Source organism: Apteryx rowi, unplaced genomic scaffold, assembly GCF_003343035.1.
Source record: "Apteryx rowi isolate R43461 unplaced genomic scaffold, aptRow1 scaffold_164, whole genome shotgun sequence".
NCBI lineage: Eukaryota > Metazoa > Chordata > Aves > Apterygiformes > Apterygidae > Apteryx > Apteryx rowi.
In genome coordinates, this window is record NW_020447908.1 from 1,171,202 (window position 1) to 1,192,550 (window position 21,349).

At 39.1% G+C, this 21,349-nt stretch overlaps 1 protein-coding gene and 1 long non-coding RNA gene across 6 annotated transcripts in view; one reads left to right on the forward strand and one right to left on the reverse strand.

Moving 5' to 3' along the window:
* Positions 1–647: 647 nt before the first annotated feature.
* SVIL (supervillin) overlaps positions 648–21,349 on the reverse strand; it is a 67,732-nt gene continuing 47,030 nt past the window's right edge. For all 5 annotated transcript variants that reach the window (XM_026060033.1, XM_026060035.1, XM_026060032.1 and 2 more), the window contains 20 exons: positions 19,730–19,819; positions 19,553–19,639; positions 18,460–18,637; positions 17,867–18,039; positions 16,477–16,632; positions 15,623–15,759; positions 14,961–15,108; positions 14,686–14,831; positions 13,698–13,873; positions 13,440–13,584; positions 12,819–13,095; positions 10,664–10,815; positions 9,383–9,488; positions 8,367–8,574; positions 7,592–7,725; positions 6,750–6,905; positions 6,187–6,330; positions 2,614–2,735; positions 1,714–1,869; positions 648–1,593 (listed from right to left, as the gene is read on the reverse strand). In XM_026060033.1, coding sequence (XP_025915818.1) covers positions 1,507–1,593; positions 1,714–1,869; positions 2,614–2,735; positions 6,187–6,330; positions 6,750–6,905; positions 7,592–7,725; positions 8,367–8,574; positions 9,383–9,488; positions 10,664–10,815; positions 12,819–13,095; positions 13,440–13,584; positions 13,698–13,873; positions 14,686–14,831; positions 14,961–15,108; positions 15,623–15,759; positions 16,477–16,632; positions 17,867–18,039; positions 18,460–18,637; positions 19,553–19,639; positions 19,730–19,819 — 2,978 coding nt within the window. In that variant the 3' untranslated portion in view covers positions 648–1,506. The remainder of the gene's footprint in view (positions 1,594–1,713; positions 1,870–2,613; positions 2,736–6,186; positions 6,331–6,749; positions 6,906–7,591; positions 7,726–8,366; positions 8,575–9,382; positions 9,489–10,663; positions 10,816–12,818; positions 13,096–13,439; positions 13,585–13,697; positions 13,874–14,685; positions 14,832–14,960; positions 15,109–15,622; positions 15,760–16,476; positions 16,633–17,866; positions 18,040–18,459; positions 18,638–19,552; positions 19,640–19,729; positions 19,820–21,349) is intronic.
* LOC112963203 lies at positions 3,763–9,538 on the forward strand. The gene is made up of 2 exons (XR_003252531.1): positions 3,763–3,953; positions 9,419–9,538. It is a non-coding gene; the product is annotated as an uncharacterized LOC112963203 (long non-coding RNA).

Below are 21,349 nucleotides of genomic sequence, written 5' to 3' on the forward strand. Positions count from 1 at the left end.
CATTCAAAGATCCTACTTCATTTCTCTAGGCCTGAGAGGAGAGTTACAAAAGCAGCAAGTCACTAGTACAGGTTTTTTCTTTTTAAATAGGCAGGAGGAGCTTTGAAATGGCTGCACTACAGAAGGCAACTTATTTATGCTGGCAGGACTTAAAATGTGAAAGCCACTAGGCTATCACAGGGAGACAACACCAGTCATTATGTAAGTGCCAAATGCCTGAAAAACTTGTCAAGCAATAACAAAAATTTTACTCAATTACTCTATCCAATAGCCTAATCAGACGAATTAAAACAACTCTGACCCCAATGCTTATTGAAAGAATGGACATGATGCCATATTCATTTCAGTTCAAGTTTTACTCCCAATTGCACAAAGGTCAAAAAGGTTTTCAAAGGAAAATTGGCATAATAATTTTGTATCATCCATAAAAAGGGCAACCCGAAGGATAAAAGTTGCATGACCGTTCCAACACGTGGCACTAGTTAAAGTATTGCACAACCTAGTTTTATCTCATATAATGAGTTTTCCTACATTATCTGCTTTTCAAATTACAACTCTGTACAAGATCTGTGAACATCTGAAGTTAAAAAATTTTGACAAAGTACCATGTTATGGAAGTTTACGGTACAAAATAATGACAAATCAGAGCATTCCTAAGAGTTTATTCAGAAGCTTTTACTTTAAGTTCTTATATCACAAAAGACATGTTTAATGTTTACAACGAGTATTAGAAACTGAGATGTTTTTATTTCTACTATTATAAAAGTAACATAGGAGACCTTTCTAAGCCATCTTCAAAATGCAGACCAATCTTTTTTGTATATAAACTGTACACAAAAAAACAAGGCACTATACATTTTTGGGTATTAAAGTATAAAGGTTGATTCGCATAGTTTCTCAAGAAACCCATGCTATAAATACAAACGCTTTGTTCAATTTAGCACCTGAAGCAGCACTGAGAACAATTCTTACCTATTGCAAAGAGAAACTTTTCAGAATGCCTAAGAGATACATATTGGTGGTATAGCTAATTCAGTACAAGCAACTGCCATCCAGCTACTTATCTGTAGTTTTGACATGAAAGTCTTGAAAGTGAATATATATTTCATTGTTAAATACATACTTGTTCTATGTGTTTATATAAATATAAATTCTTTGTAATCCACAAACTAACAAAATAACACTTTACAAAGAGAACTTCTTCAAAAACAAAAATGGCAAGTATTGTATATAGCCAAAGGACAGCTGCAGCAGTAGCTCAAGAAACTACTGTTGAAGTGCATAGGAGAGCTGAGCTTACACACATTATCCTTACAGTCAAAATCAAATTCCATTTCCAAAGAGTTCTCTTGGACTTTTACAATATTACACACCTCCAGATAGGTAGTCACTAATAACTTCAGATTATTTCTAATTGTTTTGTAAGTGTGGGGTAAAATTCTGCTAAAGGGCATAGAAAGTGAAAACGGACATCCCTTTAGTGCTCACGCCAATAAACACCACAACTTAGAAAAGTCCTTTTGCCTTCTTCAGATTAACCTGCTTCCAAGATGGCAGTGCATTGTACTCTTCTCTTGTCATGTCTAATGCAACCTGCATTTAAAACAAGAAGATATACCATTAGTGAAAATAATTATAATTAACAAACCACCAAATGGCTTAACAGCAAGGCTACACACATGCAGAATAACAATCTACCCATTCTCTCCCTACCTCAAAGTCTTCATCTGAAAGATAAATTTCAAGCTTCAGTGGGTCAACTCCTTCAGGTAAAGGCCTAGCTAAGAGATCTGCTAGTGGATACACAGTTTTACACAGCTTGGCAAGCACATCCTCTACAAGGATTATCTGATTAGAAACATCAGCATCCTGTGGGGAAAAGAGGAAAACAATGAGTTCAGGATCACACTGTTAAAACCCACCAACAGCTGGTGTCACAGTCTGCAGATGGCATGGAATCAACTTGCGCTACCTGGCCCACGAAGCACAAAGCCGTACCTGCAGCCCTTTGCCAGAACTAAATACAGACATTTCGTAACTGTGATATAACAGGAGGGTATCCTGTGCTTAAAACAATAGCTGCAGGAGATCTACAAAGCAGCAGGTGTTATTTGCCTTGAAATCCCCCTTCAGTGAAGGCTTTTTAAAGCAGCTGCATATAATTCAGCAGTGACTCCACTTCCCAGGTGGGAAAGGCAACACAAACTCTTTCAGCCAGCTTATCTTGGGTGGGGCATTTGCTCTCCTGCTCTTCCAGCACAGTGGACAGACCAGAACTGCACATTGCTGCCTGTTTCACAAAGTTGAAACAGTTGTTCAGCTAAACTCTAGCACATCTGTTTCTAAGGTAGAACTAAAACAACACTTCCATCCAACCCCCCACGCCCTCCCATTTTTTAAACAAAAAGCCATGTGAGAATGCCTCAGAAATGCCTCTGATATTCTCATTCCCAGTCAGAGCTTAGCTACATCATTGTTTTTTTCTGTGCAGACTCCTGAATGCACTGTTCAGGCTAATCCTTTGGATTTTAGGGTTTGACAGCATAGAAAAGCAATGTTACAGACAACAGACACAGTTGCTAGAGATAGGAAACAGTGTGCAATGCTTTTTACCATTTCTGTGATCTCTGCAATGTCTTCCCTGTGTTCCCAGCTTGGAAACATATTAGTGAAGGTCAAGGGCTCGAGACCAGCATGAATTAAATATGATTTTGGGGGCTTCTTTACATTTTTTCCTAAAAACATTAAAAAAAAAAGACAAATTATAAACAGCACTATATTTTGCAGTGTCATCCACCATACAAAACTACCTTGTAAGCATGTTTAGTTGATTATTTCCTGAAAAGCCACAGTCATTGAAGCATTATTTCACCAGGATATTTAATGTGATATGGCACATTTTAAGATGTTTTTCAGTATTTTTAAATCTGCCTTTCACTGTATATGAGCACAAAGACCAAACTATGTACACAGAAAAAAATCACAGTCACTTCCTAACCCAGTGTATGCCTTGTCTACAAAAATAGAGTGAGAATATGGTAAGCAGCGTGCAATGGTCTGAAATTAGCTAAATTCAGGTGAACAAAGCTTCCTAATATCCTTCAGAAGTGTCCTGCCAGCAGTATACAAAACTTAAGTTTAGAGGCTTCTGTGGGAATGTTTAAGCTGTCCTTACCATGGGATGTGGAGGTCTGCTACAGTGACTGTACTTACAAATTAGAAGGAACAGAATCTGAAAGTTAACAAAGGTATTGCAATAGTTGGACAATAATTACTGATGATTTTTGGACAGCCCCTCTTCCGTAAAACATGCGAGTGTGCATACTCTACATGGCAGGGCAATAAGCTTGCCTAGGAGTGATGCCATATCAAAGAAATGGCTGAAATCATTACCCCAAGTACAAGTGAAAAGGCACTCCTGGTTGAATGAATTCATACCGCAAGGACTCAAAAGCACTGATAAACTGAATATTTTTTGGAAGAGGTAGACAGGCAGTCAGGAGCTCAGACAAGCTACCAACCCTAACAATATTGTACCTTCATCTTACTTGGATTTAAGCAACTCAGTCTAATCAAATCCTTCTTCCAGGCAAGCAATGAAAAGCCTGAGATGTTGCAAAGTCTGAAAAACTAACAGAGCAACATGACACCACCTCACTTCTGAAGACTAACTTTCTGTAAAAACTGTTTCTTGCAAAATTCTGTTATTCTCCACATTCGATCTCAAAGCATATTTAATATGCTAAAATTTCCACAGGAGCATATCAGTCAGTTACAAAAGACCCTGTTCACCATAGTCTGTCTGCACTTGTGTGAGCCATGATGCAGGAGGATCTAAAATATTGCAGACACCTACCCTCTACCCATTGCCAAGGGGCAACCTATGGAATTGATGTACCACCTACACTTACTGCAAAGGGAGAGCCTGGCAGCAGATGGACATCACCTTTCCAGTAAGTTTGCAAAACCTGAACATTATAGGTTTGGCTCTATGTCAGATGTCAGGAGCAAACTGATTAGAGAGAATATGTTAGCATGAAACTGAATACTTGAGATAAAAGCTCTGTGGAGTAGTCAAACATATTAGAATGTGAATCCTTTAACTACACAATTTAGACAGGAGATTTGTCATCTGAATATTTAAGCCTTCTCTTCCACATATTTTCACTGTAGAGAATGTATTGGTTCTACCATGAATGATTTGACAAATACTTCAAAACTTCGCATTTTAAAAAAATATGCCAGTCTGCTCCAGTTGCACTGCTCCAGTCTCAGTAATTTAGCCAAGAGATAAGGAGACTTGCATTTGATAATATTCCAGTATAGGTGTAGCCATCTGGTAAGATGACTTAGTATGTGAGCGGAGAAATGTTTTCATTACATGAACTCTGCCCTCAGTACAAGCTGATGTCCTCACAAAAAAACACTGAAGAGAAACTAGATTCTTCCTTCTCCTAGCTCTCTGCAGCTCAGCACTCCAAACACACTGCTGATTTAGCAGATAAAACCACCAAAAACTTCCAAGAATTTTTCACAACTTAAATAAGATTTATGTACAAGCAGACCTGCTAGGTAAATTCAAGCAATATCCAGGGTTGTAAATCAATCTTTTTCACACTACCATGTAATTAAACACTGCAAGTCAGGAGAAAAAAAAGGGGGGGGCAGGGGTTGGGGGGGGAAGAGGGAAAAAAACATAGAAAAAAATAAAATAAAAGCCTTTTAAGATACTTCTGTTCCCCCAAATATATTGTGATAGTCAAAATAACTGCAGGATTAATATTTCTTGATATTTAATTTCTTCACCTTGATAGGTAATGACACAGAAGAGTTAAGTCGGTCCTGACAGCTTGATCCCAGTAAAATTTCAGAACTGTTCGGCAGAACTGTCCAATCTCAGATCATGAAAGTGATGGGCCACCAGAACAGCATAATTCATACAGTAAAACACTGTGCCCATTCATGCTAAAGGAGATCAAACTAACTTTGGGAGAGAGATGGTACCAGTAGAAGAGGTCTTTAACGGAAGCAAACTTGCTTTGAACCTATCCAACCAAGGCTAAAGCTTTTGAGAGCTACCCCAAGGCAAAGGCGGAATAGCCATCACTGATGCAAAGCCACAGCCAGAGATTAACAAGTTAGCACCCAGAAAAACAAACTGTCCTATGATGCATACTCTAAACTTAAGAGCCACAGAGAAGCCATGTAAGAGCCTTTCACTGTGCATCTAACACAGAAGGAACTCAGATGCAGCAAATTCAATCCAATGCAGAAGGTATTAATTCCATATCCCATCATCTAACTCAGTGAAGTTCAAGAAATCTGGAAAAATACCCAAGCCTCAAACTGCATTTCAGATTCCACCTTGGCTGAGGCAAGCCAGAAAACATGATTTTCATTAGCAGAAGATTATAGCACTGGGTCAGGAACACTGAGACCAGGATCTTATTTCCATCTCTCCCACTAGCCTGCTGAGTGACTGTGGGCACTTCATTGCATGGGTCTCTGTTCCTCTATGCTGACATCCACTTCTGCTGTGATGCATGCCTTATGAGCTGATCTCAAGAAGAGATGCATCATATCACTCTCTCTGTCCAACTTACAAAAACTGGGGGGGGCAGGCAGTAGCTGGCCTCTTTAGAAATTCAGCCAAAGACCATTCCAACCATCTTTTTGCCCTGTCTTTAGCCCCCCGTTCCTAGACAAACATCATTGTTGCTTCCAGTGTTCTGGGTGTATTAACAGCACTGGGCATTGCCAGGGAAACCAGGAGATGAACCACACAGCACAATAATGCAGTTCAGTAAAAGTCACATTTCAGTGCCTCCTCATTTTCAGGAGACTGGTTTTCAGTGGTCTCCTTCCAGGTGTCACCAACTCCCCTCAGTGACAGGGGACAACTGAATAGAAACAGAATTACTCCTCTTACTAGACCCACAGACTGGTAGAGAGAGACTGGCCTATCCTCGTAAGGGTGGCATCCAACAAGAATATCATATCCCCTCTTCAAATATACAAGTGCCCATGGTAGAATGTGACAGCTGTCACCAGCTATATCACAAGTTGTAAAGTTTTTTTGCTACAGAAGAAATACCTTCTGCATAACAATTGCTTTTTAATTCAGAACAATAACCATGTGAAAAGGTATCACAACACTAAGAGCACTCAGGAACACCAATCTGTTACCTTTGCAATACCGGAGCACAGTCTCCATGGCGCATTTCCTGTCTGTAGCCCATCTGATTCGAGCTGATCCAGCTATTTTGTTTTCCACAGGCCACCAGCCTTGCCATAGGTACACTTCATGGTGATTGTCAACAAGGAAGAGTGCTATGCAGCCAGAAAATAACAAAACCCATCATTAGTCACTTACTAGTTCCCTGAATCCCCTAAGCAACCTCAACCTTGCATGCTAGTGAGTGTCAAGACAAGAATCATTTCAAAGTTTACCAATCCCTTTTGTTACTGATCTAGTGAAACTCAGCTGAACTCAGATCCTCTGATTTGAATGATGCACTTTTTTTTTTATAGCAAGCTTTGGGGATACACATTTGATTAGCTCTCAGCATCTTTATCATGGAAACATTACTTTTATTGCTTAGTGCTATATAAGCATCAAATACACACATTTTCTTGCTATAAATCAAGTTAGAAGTGACCATAGTAGAAGTGACTATAGCTATGGAATCTCTGCCCAAGGCAGAACAGTTACTTGTTTTCTTCTTACTTAAGTATTTTAAAACATATACCTGGCTGTGGGGCAGTGTAAAGATCCTCTTGCAAGAATGGCATGGAATTGATCACGGTGGGATCTCTTGAAGGGTAGATGTATTCAGTGGCTGAGAATTCTCCTGATGAACTACTGAGGCTGAACAGGCGGGGGGTGAAATTAAACTTTCCAGGGTCTTTAAAGAACAAAAAAAAGAAGAAGATTTTAATAGAAAAAGACAGAAGTGAATGTAAAAATCAACTTTTAGAGTGGCTGTAAATCCTCTGGTTTTTGAATAACCAGCAAGACAACCAGATGTCTTAGGGGACTGGCAATAGCTGCAATGAACCCAAGCTAAATGGCTGCCTGCCATCAGTTTGAATCTGATCCTGGCTAATTACTATCAGTCATTTCATAGCTGGCTGTTTTGTGGCTTAAGTGAAGCAAACCCATCTCAGAGTTTACTTTTTGGCTGACCAGTTTTCCACTTTATAAATCAATCCCCCTGCTACCTTTGTTGGCAGTTTCAAAGCAAAGGTTCAGCAAGAATGCGTGCAGAACCACCCTCTAATCCCTTCAGAAGAGAAGCAAAATGAGTTGGTAACAGTGTTAACTGTTCTTCTGAGCCACATGAATACTGAGGGGCTGCAGAAGAGGGAGAGAAGAAAGTGAAACATTTTGTTTTCCAATACTTTTCATCTACAACAGCATTACTTAACTCAGTAGACTGGGGCAGGAGGGGAGCAAGGAAAGGAGGGGAAGCATCTCTCTGAAGGGATCATCTCAACTACCAAGAAGTTCTTCAAAAGCTTTACATTAAATCTCACAATACTGTAGACCAGTGAAGTAAAAAATAAGTGCCAAACTGGAACGCAGGTCTACCTTGCAACATGCAATCATAGGCCTTTCGATCTCTCCTTCCTAGTGCGTCCCAGAATCCCAAGGGCTCTGATCCTTCATCACATTCATGTATTGTCACCTTGCTGCTGCTGTGCAGCCCTGCCTCCAGGGGACATCTACAAAACACAAATAAAGAGTGTGAACCCAACTTTCCTGCCCCAAACACAGCTTCACAAACCTGTTGGGCACTCAAATTACACCCCAAGACAACCCTACAGGCTTGTTGCACACCCCATGTAAAAACGGTCTTTCTGAAAATGATGACAAGAATATGAACAAACAAGATGTGGAATCTGAGCAACCATTCCCATAGCTAACATGAGCTCTCTCTAGTAATTCTCATAGCTCATTTCTGCAACCACTGCTCTCCTCTTCACCTTTTCCCAAATTCATTTCTTCTCCCTATATTCACAAGGTTCGTTTTCCTTGATTCTGCTCTTCCTATCAACTGAAGTTTTGTTTGCTACTCAGCTATTGAGCATCTCCCTCCAAATGGAAACAGACCATTTTTTGCAACTGTAATTAATACAAGGAAGAGTAAGTGCATTTGACCCTAAATGAAAGACTGGAGAAAATGCATCTCCCCCACTCCACAGAACCAACTACCTGTCATTCCTCCTTCTTATCAAGCATGCACATGATGCAACTCTACTGAGAGGACAGCTTTATTTCTTTCAACTTTTCTTGGAGGCAGACTTCTATTTTAGTAAGTTGGTAGTTGATACAAACATCTCCAAAGTATGGGTCAGACACTCACTGTTCTTTTATTTTATTGGCTGCTGTTCTTCCTACATTCTTGGTGTGAGATTGTGCTTTGCAGCCATGCCACAGGTAGATAAGAGCTTTATTTATATTGAGGACAATCATGGATGTCCGGGAACGCAGGCTGCTGCAGTGACATGCTACTTCAAGTAAGTTTCCTTCATTGGGAACTTCTCCTCGCACGCAATATAGCCTCCAATCACCTGGAGCAGACAGGAATGGCACAGAGGTATTACACAGTCCCATGGAATTCAAATTCAAGATCTCTGCTCTGGAACAGCTGTTCTCATGCTGGATAAGTTTCACATATCGCATATCTGTATTGTTCACAGATTGAACCAGCTAAAGAATCAAGTTTGGCTGACACTGCTTAAGAAACCAAGCTGCAGAAAAAAATCATTATGAAACCTTCTATGAGAGTGACTTGAAGAGTCAAGTTTCTCTCTACTCTGTTGTTTAGTACAGGAGCCAAAAGGGAAACAAATGCAGTGGTGCTTCTGTTCAGCTTCTCCTCCTCTGTGCACCTTAGGCACAAGAGGTTACATTCAGATGCGAACTGGAACACTTCCAAATTACACCTGTATCGACATTCTCCTACACTAACTACAGCATTCAAGGAATAAGTTGCAAAAAGCAGTGGATGAGTAACAAAAGCTTAGTTGTATTTTAGGCACAGGAGAACTTCAAGCTCATAAAAATACTCATTTTACTGGATTATGTAGAAAAGAACATATTTTAAAGCTAACAGGCACTTAATTAAAATACAAGTGGAACAATTTATATATACATTGATACAGTATAGTCAGCTTGCTCTAGGGTGACAAAATCCATTCTAAGTTTAAGGGAGAAAAACTACCTTGAAAGCAAAGCATAGCAAAGCTATTTCATGGTTTTCATGGCATTCATTGCTCTTTTTTCTACAGAGTGTGGTAGTTGATAATGATTTTAAAGTCCTTCTCAATAGGTAAAAAAGGATTTGGGGGCAGAAACTCTTAACTAACAGTAATTTACTTTGTGCATTTTCTTCCTCCTCTTCCCTTCTTCCAGCATGCACAATCATCCCTCCTTGGAAGCACTGCAGGAAACATGGTGGTTCTTTCCCTTGAAGCACTTGCACCTGGAAATTGAAAGCATCACTCTTCAAAAAAAAAAACCAAAAAAACCCCCAAAAAACCAAGTATACAGACTCAGGACAACTTCTCCCTATGGATTATTAAAAGTTATATAGTTATGGCCACCTCAAAGATGGTTTTCCTTGTACTTTTAAAACTGCTGACTGTTGTCTAAAGTACCATATACATCAACATGCAATGCGTTTCATATTAAGAGAAACTTCTTTCTGGAATCCAAAAATCAAAAGTTTCAGAGGATAAGGAATACCAAATAAATTTTAATTTAAATTAGTTTAAATTAACTGGTATTTGACTTCTTTACACACATGGCTTATCTTGCTCAAATTCATAGATCATTTGAACCAAATATGGAAATACTGTAGGAACTGAAGTAGCTTTAAGATTTGCTATAGAACTAGTTTATGCAACCAACATGTATGTTCTTTGCTTACTAAACTTTAAGTTATGGTTATGGAACCGATAGAGCCACACTCTGGGTCAAGTATAACTGTGCATCTCATCTGTGAACTCCTGTCTTACTGCTCATTGCATTTACACTGTGTTTGAACTAATTACAGCATAATCAAGATAAAGAAACTGACCTTACCCTTCCTATCTTGTGCACTGTTAACAGTCAAGCCACAGCAAAACTTAACTCTGCCTGAAGACAAAGCAAGCTAGCCTGCACAACAAGGCAGTAACTTCCATAATTGCAGAGTAAACAAATGGAATCTTGATTTCAAATGCATTTTCATGTCTAGGCCTAGCAGAAAATGCTTCTGACAGAATTCAACAGAAGAGAGTGCTTTTCATGTTCTCAGCACTAGGGAGACATAGTCCTGTTATCTGAACGTGTATTGGAAGGGAAGGTACTAAATTGTTTAACTGTGTTTCACCTACTCCTGTGAGGAGGAGAGAAAAGACATTCTTCTTCAGCCAGCCTCAAAAATATCATCTTCAGAAGAGATATTTGGGAATGACAGTCCATAAAGGAGCTGATGTATGTTCAGAAGTTGGAATAAATTCAAAAGCAACCTTTAGGGCTAGCTATTTGTACTTGCAAAAATACCACTTCTACAGAAAGGGAGGAGGCAAAAAACATCACCCATGTTTAACCCCAGTGGCTACCTGGGCAGCCAAATCTTACCAAGATTTCCACCTAGGTCTGCAGGAAGCTCACCTGTGCTCCTCGCTCTTCATCAAGTTCCACTGTCATCAGTGCCGAAGTCCCTTTTTCGCTCACTGTAGAGTGTCTCCCTTGCCAAAAGAAGTACACACACTTTTCTTTTCCAACAGCCCTTACTTGCTGCTCTCCTTTTTGCCTGCTTCCAACTGCAAAACAGAAGGCACATGCTGAAGAAAACTTTGCCTATAGGTATGAACAGCACATGAGTTAATCTCATCTGCCAGCTCAGCACTGTCCTGCCCAGAACAGCAAAGAAAATGCCCAATTGGAGGAACATTAGGTCACCAAGCCAATATGCCCCTATAGCAAAATTGCTATTGTCTCATCAGATGGATGTAAGCCCACGTGCAGAGATCCCATGTTGCCCAAAGAGAGCATGTGGAAAGAACCAGTACTATCAGGAGAACAATAATATCACTTGAGTGAATTGGCACATGAAATGGTATGTCCAGTCATGTTACCAGAGTGCATTATGGCTCATTTTCCACATTACACACTGTTCTTTGGCAGCAGGAGAATAGCTGGCTACAGAGTGAAATTGGACACAGCAACAGTTGGGAGAGCTACAGGCACAAAAATCTTTCCTTGGTAAAGTGGTAGTAGAAAGGAAAATTACAGGAGAACAAGGAACACAAAAGCAGTGTTTTGCAGTGGTAAAAAAAAAAAGTTTGGATAACTAAGCTTTATTTTTCAATTAACTCAATGTTTCATGTTGGTCTGGAAACAGGGCTAGCAGCAACTCTTTTTTAAAAAAAAGAAATGGTATTTACTAGTTACAGTTAGCCAATAATGTTCAGAGTAAGTGAACTTCAACAATAAAACCAGTGATGGAATATTTTACTCTTTCCAGTGAATGCTGAACAAACAGATATAATTAATCCAAGATTCTCAAAACCAAGAGCTTTAAACCAGATTCCAAAAATAAATAAAATAAAAACCCACTGCCTTGATTTCAGCAGTGCTGAGTAGCATCCAACTGAAACACTTAGGAGAGACCATCCTGTTTTTTCAAGCTAAGAATACTCAAATAACTAGTCACTCTGAAATGTATAGTTTCATTCTTATCTGTGCATTTGGCCCATGTAAATGCTGCCTCCAACAGAAAAACCCAGCCCAAATCCAGATATTTATGCTTTGATGGCTAAACTATTTTCAAGATTAATGGTGGGGGGGGGGACAGGACTAAAAAACTTAAAAAAAAAAATCAAAGCTTATTTTAAATTTGAGTAACAGAATATTTTCATCCATATGTATAAAGAGTCTGTTACAGTTCAGTGTTGGTTTCACTCACTTTTCCCCAGACTTGCAGGTTTTAGTACTTTTCTTGGATTCTCCAGTATCTGAAACCAATGATCTTGAATAAAAGCTAAATTTTCTAGCTAAAAGCCTGAGGCTGTATAGCTGTTTGTACTGCTTTCAACCAATTTTGATATTTTCCTATTTGGAGCAATCATTTTTTACACTATTCCTATTTTACTTACTGCAAACCAAYCTCTTTTTATTTTGGTGCCAGAGGCGAGAGTTCCAAAAACCATACCAAGCTGACTGATTTTCAACATTTACCTGCTCTCAGGCACTTTGTTAGAACACAGTTAAAATTTTTCCATTTGAGATTGAAACCCATTGCAAAGGCTTTCCAGAACCAGCAAACAAGACAGCTATTTCCCCTCTGCCACTTCAATTTTATGAGTTGGCAAGGGCTTTTCCTTTCACTTGTTACTGTTCTCCATTACCCAGCAAAAGCTTCCCTTGTTGCTAAGCCTACCTCTCTCGCAAGACATTCAGACCACTGTCATTAATCCAGCTGCCTAGTTATTTTGGTGTTAAGCTGTGAGCACAATTCTGTCTTAATGAGCTGTCCTGTGAACACGTACAACATAGCTGTTGGGTAAAAGCAGAGATGGACAATATTACATTTGATGTATGAAAAATAACTAAACTATTTTTTTTTAAATCATAAGCTCTACTTCTTAATGGGCTGGAAAGGCTAAATTACTATTTCTAACCTTTGAAATAGCTGCTAAACTGCTTGTTTAGCTGGACAAATCACATGCAAGGAGGTTTAGGTCTGGATCTCACCACTAACAGCAGCATTTTTTGCTGCAGTTATCAATGTTTCAAGCAGGATGAAATGGAATTGTTCACCCACCTGTAGTGCTGACCATGTACTTCCACTTGACCACATACGTGTCTCCCTCATGGAACTGCCCTATGCTTTGTTTAGGCAGTCTACTATAATCGAATTCCAGGATATGCCAGACGTCTACAGATGCAGTGATAATTTCAAACTGCCTCCCATCCTCTCCTTCTACAAGTCCATAGCCCCGGCCAATATTCATTCCATCCAAGACTGTGCCTACAGTAGTTTGGGGCACAGCTACCATTAGCATGACATCATATGGTTTAGAGTCAGATCTGGATTCTTCCTGTGAAAAAATACAGGAGAGATTTCTTTGAGCACAGCCTTTTTCTTCTTGACCCACAGTTTCACTCAAACAGTTTGACTCTTGCACGTTTCAATACTTTGGTATCTCGTCATCATTTGATGCCTTGGCAAAGCCACCTTGGCAGCATTCATTCAGCTGCTCATCACAGGGGAGTAAGAAGCGACTCTACGGGTTCACACTCCATAGGTGTGATATTCTGACTGCCAGGTCAAAGCCCACAAGATAAAGGAAGTGCTCTGCATCCTTGAGAACAAGCTTCCCAGCCTTCCATCCCAACTAAGTCAGTCTAATTTGAAACACATAGCATGATTATTTCTATGCACCTTCTGGTGAAGGGATTCACTAGAATTCTTCTCATTGAGTTTCTTTAGCTCTGTCCAATCAAGAAATTTTTCTTTGAACAATATGGTCTCATTATGTTCTGTGAGTCTGCCAAAGACAGCCCAGTCCGGACGCCCTTGTCCCTTTCTGTAGAAGGAAATAAAAACAAATAGAACCAAATTGTACTCTGTGAAATAAGGGCAAGAAGCCTAATGTTATACACAAGTTTCCACAAGGAGCCTAAACTCAAGTTTTGGTACCTGGGTATGATGGGATTGCATTCTCCTGGGTCCAGAGGATTTATGTCACAATTGGAGTAGTCAAAGGTGCCATTCCACAAGTGTTTCGCCAACTGAAATGCCACTTTTCTTTGTGCTAAAGTAACTTCCTTTCCATGCCACACATATACCTCACTGCCAAAATCAAACACCAGCACCTAAAAAACAAAACCAAAACCAAGCCACACAACCAAATCAGAACAGTAACCTACCATCAGGTCAGGCGATGCCCTGATCCTCCAGTTTCCTAGTAGTGCAGGCTGCCAGTGCATTTAACATGAGCCCCTCCAACAATCTGAGTGTCTACGGTGACACTAACAGCTAGCAATGAAAGTAAGTCCTGGGCAGTGGTCTGCATAGCGACATTTAATTGTTGAGGGTGACTGGAAGCAAGTACTGGGGATGCTATGAGGAGTATCTTTAGGTAGTAACTAAGTCACTAGCAGACCAGAGAGCTCTTACTATTAAAAAACTGATTCTGCTGCATGACTGAATGCTGCCCAATTATGGCAGCTTTCACCGAGGTTTAGACCTATACTTTATCCTATGATTGGAAAAGGCCGAGAGAACATGCAGTCCAGGTAAGTGTCTTCATTTTGGTATATTTATTATATGGTGTCTTCATTTTGGAAATCTGCTCTCACTCCTCCTTAGCTGGGTGCAATGGTTGTTTCAAAGAAAGTCTGCTAAGGATAGATTTTCTTTTTCTAATGCCATCTGTTTTGCACTGCGTGACTTTGTTTCACTCAAAGAGATTTATGCTTCCTAAAATAGAATTTCACTTTAAAAATGACATGTTCTAATTTCTTGAGATCTGCATGATATTGTAGATAGCAAATGTTCAGAATCTTTTTAGAAATACAGAGGACCAAATTTTCAGTAAGCCTCTCCATGAGCATTTGTAGTTACTGAAAGTCATATCATCTGCATGTCCCTGTACTTGCTACATGAGTAATAAGTGGCACAGTACCTCTTTTGGTTGTAGCAGGGTACATTTTGGCATCTTCCCCCAGTAGTCATCCTCAGGAATGAGTTTATCCTCTACGAGGCGGTAAATGCAATTTGTTTCTATTATTGCAGCTTCATACATTTCATCTTCTTCAGGACTTCCAGCAGCTTAAGGAAAAGATTGTAAAAAATAATAACATTTTTAACATCTAATTGTCTTCACTGGACAGAACCAGCTCAAGTATTTTACTGTGATAAAACATCAGATACTGTAACTCTAGAAGTAAGAATGCTTACACTGGTAATTTGTCTGGCCACCAAGGAGTTTCCAGAAGTCTTTGGCTGCATGGGTATGGGTATTTATTCCTTCTTCTATTGTCTGTATATAAGAAGCTCTACAGCCAAGTTCCCTCTTTGTCTGAATTAAAGTTGCAAGTTCTGAAGCCTAAGAGATTAACAATTATCTGAACAAGATTGTTTAAGTCTTTGGAGTACTTCTGCATACCATGTTCAGGGAGAAGGCAAAAGCAGATAGGATACAATACAGCAAAGAGCAGGAGAACTGGTCATTATTTCTGTTGCACTAAACAAACAGATACTAGAGAAGAAGTTACAGGAATACTCATTCTTTCATTTGCCTTAAAACAAGATGAACTTAACTGACATAGGAATAAAAAGGACATCCTGCAATTCAGACTATTTTGCTTGAGTGCAAATCCATTTCCTGAGGATATCCTATTTTCTCTTGCAGTTTTGCAATCTGCACACTCCTATGCGTGTTTTCATTCAGTACACAGGCTAAAATATATTTACAGGAATCCTGCCCATGTACCTGTCACTGATCATTAGTTACTTACCACTTTATTAAGATAACTGGCACCAAGACCAATTACATGAAAGGCAGACATACGCTATGACAATTCTAAAAATAAATAATGCAAAACTCAATGAATACTAACCTTTGCTTTTTCTATGACATTTGCAAACTCTCCTACCCATAAGAAACAATAATGTGGAGTTAAAAGCAGGAAACAGTCTCCGCTGTTCAGTGAGGAGGCCCTTGGTTCAACTAATCTTGTTTGAACATGTCTTCTTCCTAAAGATAAAACAAGGCTAATTATATTGCTATGAATACTGCCAAATTCTGAATGAATGAATTTGAATGAAAGAAAAATGATCCCAGCACACACAGCAAAGTACACGGAAACGGACTGTTACAGAAGAATTAATACTATGATGGGAGAAGGGTTACTCACAGGAAGCAAAAAATTGTTGCCTCCTATCAACTAATATTTCTATTAATTTTTAATCTTGCTTTGCCAACTTTATGTCCTTCAGGAAAGAAATTAAGTGGCAGAGAAGCAGCCAAATTCCAGAGTCATTTACATTTGCTTAAGTGAAGCTGTGGCACAGTTTCTGTAGGCAGTAAAGTTTTAAGAATTTTACTTTGGCAAAAAAGTAACTAGTATTTTGCAGAAGATACATTACTATGTATTGTAAGAATAAGTGGAGCAAAAACACTGTTGTACGACTTCCAAGTTATAACGAGCCCTGGAAGAATGGGACAGTTCAAAAATTTCCACAGGAGATGGTTGGAATTCCTGAAACATTCTGCTTGCTCCCTACAAAAGGGGGATCACTGATCACAAGGCAAACTTGCATGTGATTTTTTGTATTTGTCACGCAATTCTCACTCTTTTAGGTTGTGGTCATAAATTTTTGAGGTGGAAACCTCTTAGTACAAACTAGACAGCAACACCTGTTAGCATACTATGTCTAGTATGCAGAGAAAGTAAAAGCAGTTCTAGCATACCTTTAATTTGCAGCAGCATTAGCTTCTTGTATGGCACAGCACTGTTGTTAGAGTTTTGCTCTGTTAGGTTAACACTCCGCAGACTAACGCTGCTGAAGTTCTCTTTGCTTGCCAATCCAGCAAGTGCTACTTCTGAGAAATTTGAGTTTGCAGACACTTGTACGTAACAAAAAATAGGAGGGAAAGCAAACAAACAAACAGAAAAAGGCCAAAAATTATTTAAAAAAATGCTTTGCTCTCTACATTAAAAAACATTTTCCTAAAATATTTCCACTTTTTTTTCATTTCTTTCTCAATGACAACAGCAAAAACTGAACTTATATCAGCTGCTAGCATAAAAGCTTTGTAGGTTTAGCAATACCCAAGTTTCCAGATATCATCTGACAGCCAACTGTCAGAATTATGTTATTTGGCAGAAATATCAACTTTGGGATGGAACATGTCTTATTCAATGTTTTTTGAAGTACTGTGTAGCTCTGCAATGCCATATAAATGATTAATAATGAAAAAGAGACCAGAGTAGTCAAGGCTAATTAATGGAAATTCCCTTCAAATTTGTCTCAGTCAGTGTGATGCAACAGCTATTTACATTCCAAAGTCTTAGTGATACTTTACTGTAAACTTAAAGTCTAAATTCTTGGCAACTTTTGCCTATTTCTCAACGAAAGACAAAGCACTTTGAGTTTATAATTCAGGAGAATGCTTCTCTTCAAATGGCAATAGAATGATACACGTATAATTAACATTTTCATCAGTACAGGCAATGCTTAAAGATGATCACCCTTTATTCAAATGCAGCAAGGAAAATTTTTTCCCAAAACAGTAAAAATGGCTTGACAAACCCTTACGTAAATTTTGCAATAATATCTCTTGCTGACAGTTTGGTTCTCAGACTGTCACAAGAAAGCACCTAAAACCCTGCTACAGAGCACTGATCCTCTATGGAAGTCAACCAGTGGGAGCCAAGAAGGCCAATTCAAGTTTCTGAGAAACAGCTAGGGACCCCAAATTGAGGCCAGTGAACCTGAACCAAAAATTTATCTGTTCTTGCCAGCCCACACACTCTTCTCCTAGCTTAAGTGAACTATATCACTAAATTTGCTTTGCTTGATCTCCCATCTTCACCCTGGATGAGTGCTCCCTCTGCACAAGGCGACCATGCTAAAAATAAACAAGCAAATCTGGCCACAGGAGGAGGCAGTAGGTAGCTTTCCCTGAGAAAGTCAAGTGTGTCCTTTTCTCCAGGTTTCCTAGGCTAATCTACATTAAGCCCTATATAGCTCAATTAATTTTTGGCCTCTCAAAGAACATGCTCTATTTCTTTAGGTTTTCTTTAATTAATATTTAAATAGCAAGACAGTGGCTTGTACGAATAATCCTTTTAACTTACTTTTTTCTACTTTCATTCTCTTTGACTCCATGAAGGCGACATTCAGTCTTTGTTCAGTATATTCATGAAGAATATCATCTCTTGCTGCCAGCATTTTAAGAGGGTTTCTTGAGGACTGAACTCTGCGCACAGGCCTAACTGCACGTTTGTGCTCTGCTACAGAAGATATTAACCTGAGGAACAAGCAGTGTTTATAATCACCAGCTGATTTTCCTAGTTAGAAGCATCCAAAGATAAGAGATTTACTGTGACTTAGGGTGTGACATTTGTAAGGGAATCTGAGTCAATTCACTGATCCAGGCAGAGAAAGGATTTAAGAAATATAGAGAAAAAAAGGACATGCCCAGTTTTAAGACATCTACAAAATGACTTAAAGCTGAACATTTTGACCATCTTCATGTTCCTGAATTAAAAGAAATAGGCAATTCTCAACCGGGTTTCCTTTCAGTAAGGAAAAGTATGTTGTATTCCGTCCCACCCCAACCACCTTATCAGTGGAGAGGAATGAAGTAAAAGAGTATTCTGCGACTCTTAAGAGATCATGAAACACTTGTTTATTCACGGATTCAAAACAATAAAATCATAGCTCTTACTTTGGTGCATAAGGATCAAAGATGGCATCAAAGTCCTCATCAAGCTCCAAAGGCACTGAGGAGGAAGGGAAATCCACATGGCGGTAAAATTTGGAAAATGTTTCATCATCATCCAGCTTCATCACCTCTTTCACAGATTTTCCTGTAACTGTTAGCACTGTCTCTTGCATCCCAGCAACTGCAGAATAAAAGCAAATCAAAACACCCCCCTAGTAAATAACCATACTAGAGTTTCTAACTCTAAAACATGTATTTTTTCCTGGTTGATAAAATTTCTGGGGGAATGGGATGGTGGTAGTAAAGTCTGTTAGAAAAGAATGATAAAAGAGGACAGTAACTGCTACCCATATGCAACCACTTTTGTTGCATCCACCTTGCCCCTTGCCAAATTATTCCTTCCCCTGAAAACATCTACCAGAACTACATGTGGAAAAGAGACTACTTCAGATTAGCAAGGGTGTCACAATCACAATACAACGCAAGTGCTTCCTCTGGTGAAACATAGATTTACAACATTGGACACTACAAATTACAAAAGGATTTTTGCCTTACAACATGGAGAACAGACATACGAGATGGAAACAACCAGAGAACCCTAGACAGCTTCATCTGTAGCCAACAAGTTATACGAGGGAGCTGTATGAGCTGCTACAGAAAGTAAGTTTTCAAAAAAGCAGGAAGATGGATGTAGGACATTGTGCCTGGAGGCAGTGTAGTGTCCCGTTTTGATTTCAGAAAGATTAAAGTACACTTGAAGCTGTTCCATCATATGAGACAACGTGGTTCAGAGTGGCCATGTGGTTTTAAGAAATTTTGCCAGCAAGAAGAATGTGCACATCAAAGGCGCAGAAAAACAGAGGAAAGTTTTTCAGAATTTGTAATTTATTGTATTGTATATTTGTAATGCAACAGTATAAGGTATTTTTGCTAAAATTTAGCAAAGATTGAATTAGGAAAACAAAGTTCTGACCAGTACAGTCTGAGCAAAGGAATATTCAGTTTCCATTACAAGATATTTTAACTAAGAAATACTTTAAGTGATTTACTGAAGTCAGATAGTGAATACTTTGCCTTCTTTGGTAACTCTACAAACCTTTGTTATTCAGCCTTCCCAAAAATGACTCCAGCTTGTCAAGCTTCATATCTGATTCCAATTGCATATCAGGCCTGGCTTCAATTTCTAAGTAAAATAGAAAGTAAAAATTGTTAAGTGGAAGTCAAAAAGCTTGAAGCCTGAATGTCTTATATTTCAGACATTTTTATTCCCTACCTTCTAAGGGCTTCGTAACTGGGGTGGTAGACTTCTGCCTGTTGCAGAAAGGGGATGCTACTGGAGTTAGGGCACTCGGAGAAGCCAGACCTGTATAAGAGCAAAGAACATAAGAAATGTAATACTGGGTCAACCTACATCTTCAACAGTGATGATATGGGATGCTATTTAGGGAAAGCAGGTGAGCCCAGCCACTTCTGGCAGCCCCTTGTACTTCCCTGGCCTCCACAACTGTTGCATTAGGGATGTCAGAGTGTACTGCCCTATCTACTCCTTAACCAACAGCAATCTCAAACTGTCCCACTCACAAGAATCAAGCCTTGTTTCCAGGAGTCCGTAAGCAACTAATACAGAAAATAAGCTCTCTTGAGTACAGTCATTTCCCCAGTTTTAAAGGTAAAGAGTTAACATGGTTTATATTTTGGGCATGAGTTTTACCACAGGCCACATTTTAGAAACATGCATCCATTCTGAACAAAAATACATACACTGTTTGCAGGGAAGCTTCTGAGACTTTGGCAGTATTTTTATCTAAATCCATCTCTATTAACAAACACAGCAGAATGCATCTGATCTGTGAAGGCTATCCCTGGAATAAGCAGTTACTCTTGGGCCCTGTGGCTTTTTTAAAGTACACATGGAAGCGGGAGTAGAAATGAAATTAAGAGTCTCCACCATATCAAGAGATACTCCCATTGAAGTTGTATTCTCTTCCCTCCTCTTCAGTAACTTGCATGACACAATTCATTCTGGACCCAGCAGATAAAAGCAGAAGATTTTTGTTTTGTTCTTTTCATATGAATCTACATAGCTCCAGTAAGAAGAATGGGACTACGTAGGTTTAGATTTTTTGATTAGGCAGAAAAGTATACTGTAGCAATGAATTGCATCTATTATTGCTCACTGATTAGATTTTCAGTGAAGAAGGAAACTGTGATATTTAAACTTCCTCTAATATCTATTTTCTACTTAGCCATAGCTTAATAATTACTGAGTCACATAAGTTTAAGACTTTGCTTTCACCAGATAAACTGATGCTGTGCTGAGTCAACATGCTGTTTCCACTGTTTTTGCTGAAACATGAAGGAGACCTAACAAGTCCAAGCAAGCCATAATTGCCGAACACTGAACAGACTTAGAATATAATCAAGCAGCTTTTCCACAAAAACTTCCTGCTACTTAAGAGACTCAAATTTTCAGCAGATTTTAAGTCAATTGGTAAAGCCTTCAGCATCATGTATTTGAGAGGACACAGCTTTCAAGCAACTACCCCAGAACTTAGTGAACAAGGCCACACTGAGAACAGATTTAGATGTTACTGAAGAAAAAATCACCTTCCAGTTAGGACTGAAAAATTTTCAGCCATAAGAAGCAATTAAAACACAGCATCTGTGCATATGTATATGGCAAGGATTTAATTTTGTGCATCATGGTGCTTTCTCCTCATCTTTTAATGTAAAATCTCATCACGATAACTTCTTCTAGGCAACAAAAATAGCACACATCTGAATAGAATCCTGCTTGGGCTACTTATACTTGATGCCACTGTCACTGGATTACCCTGCTTCTCCACAAGGCTGATCACAGCACCTATAAGGACCCTTTCAAGAGATTTCCTCC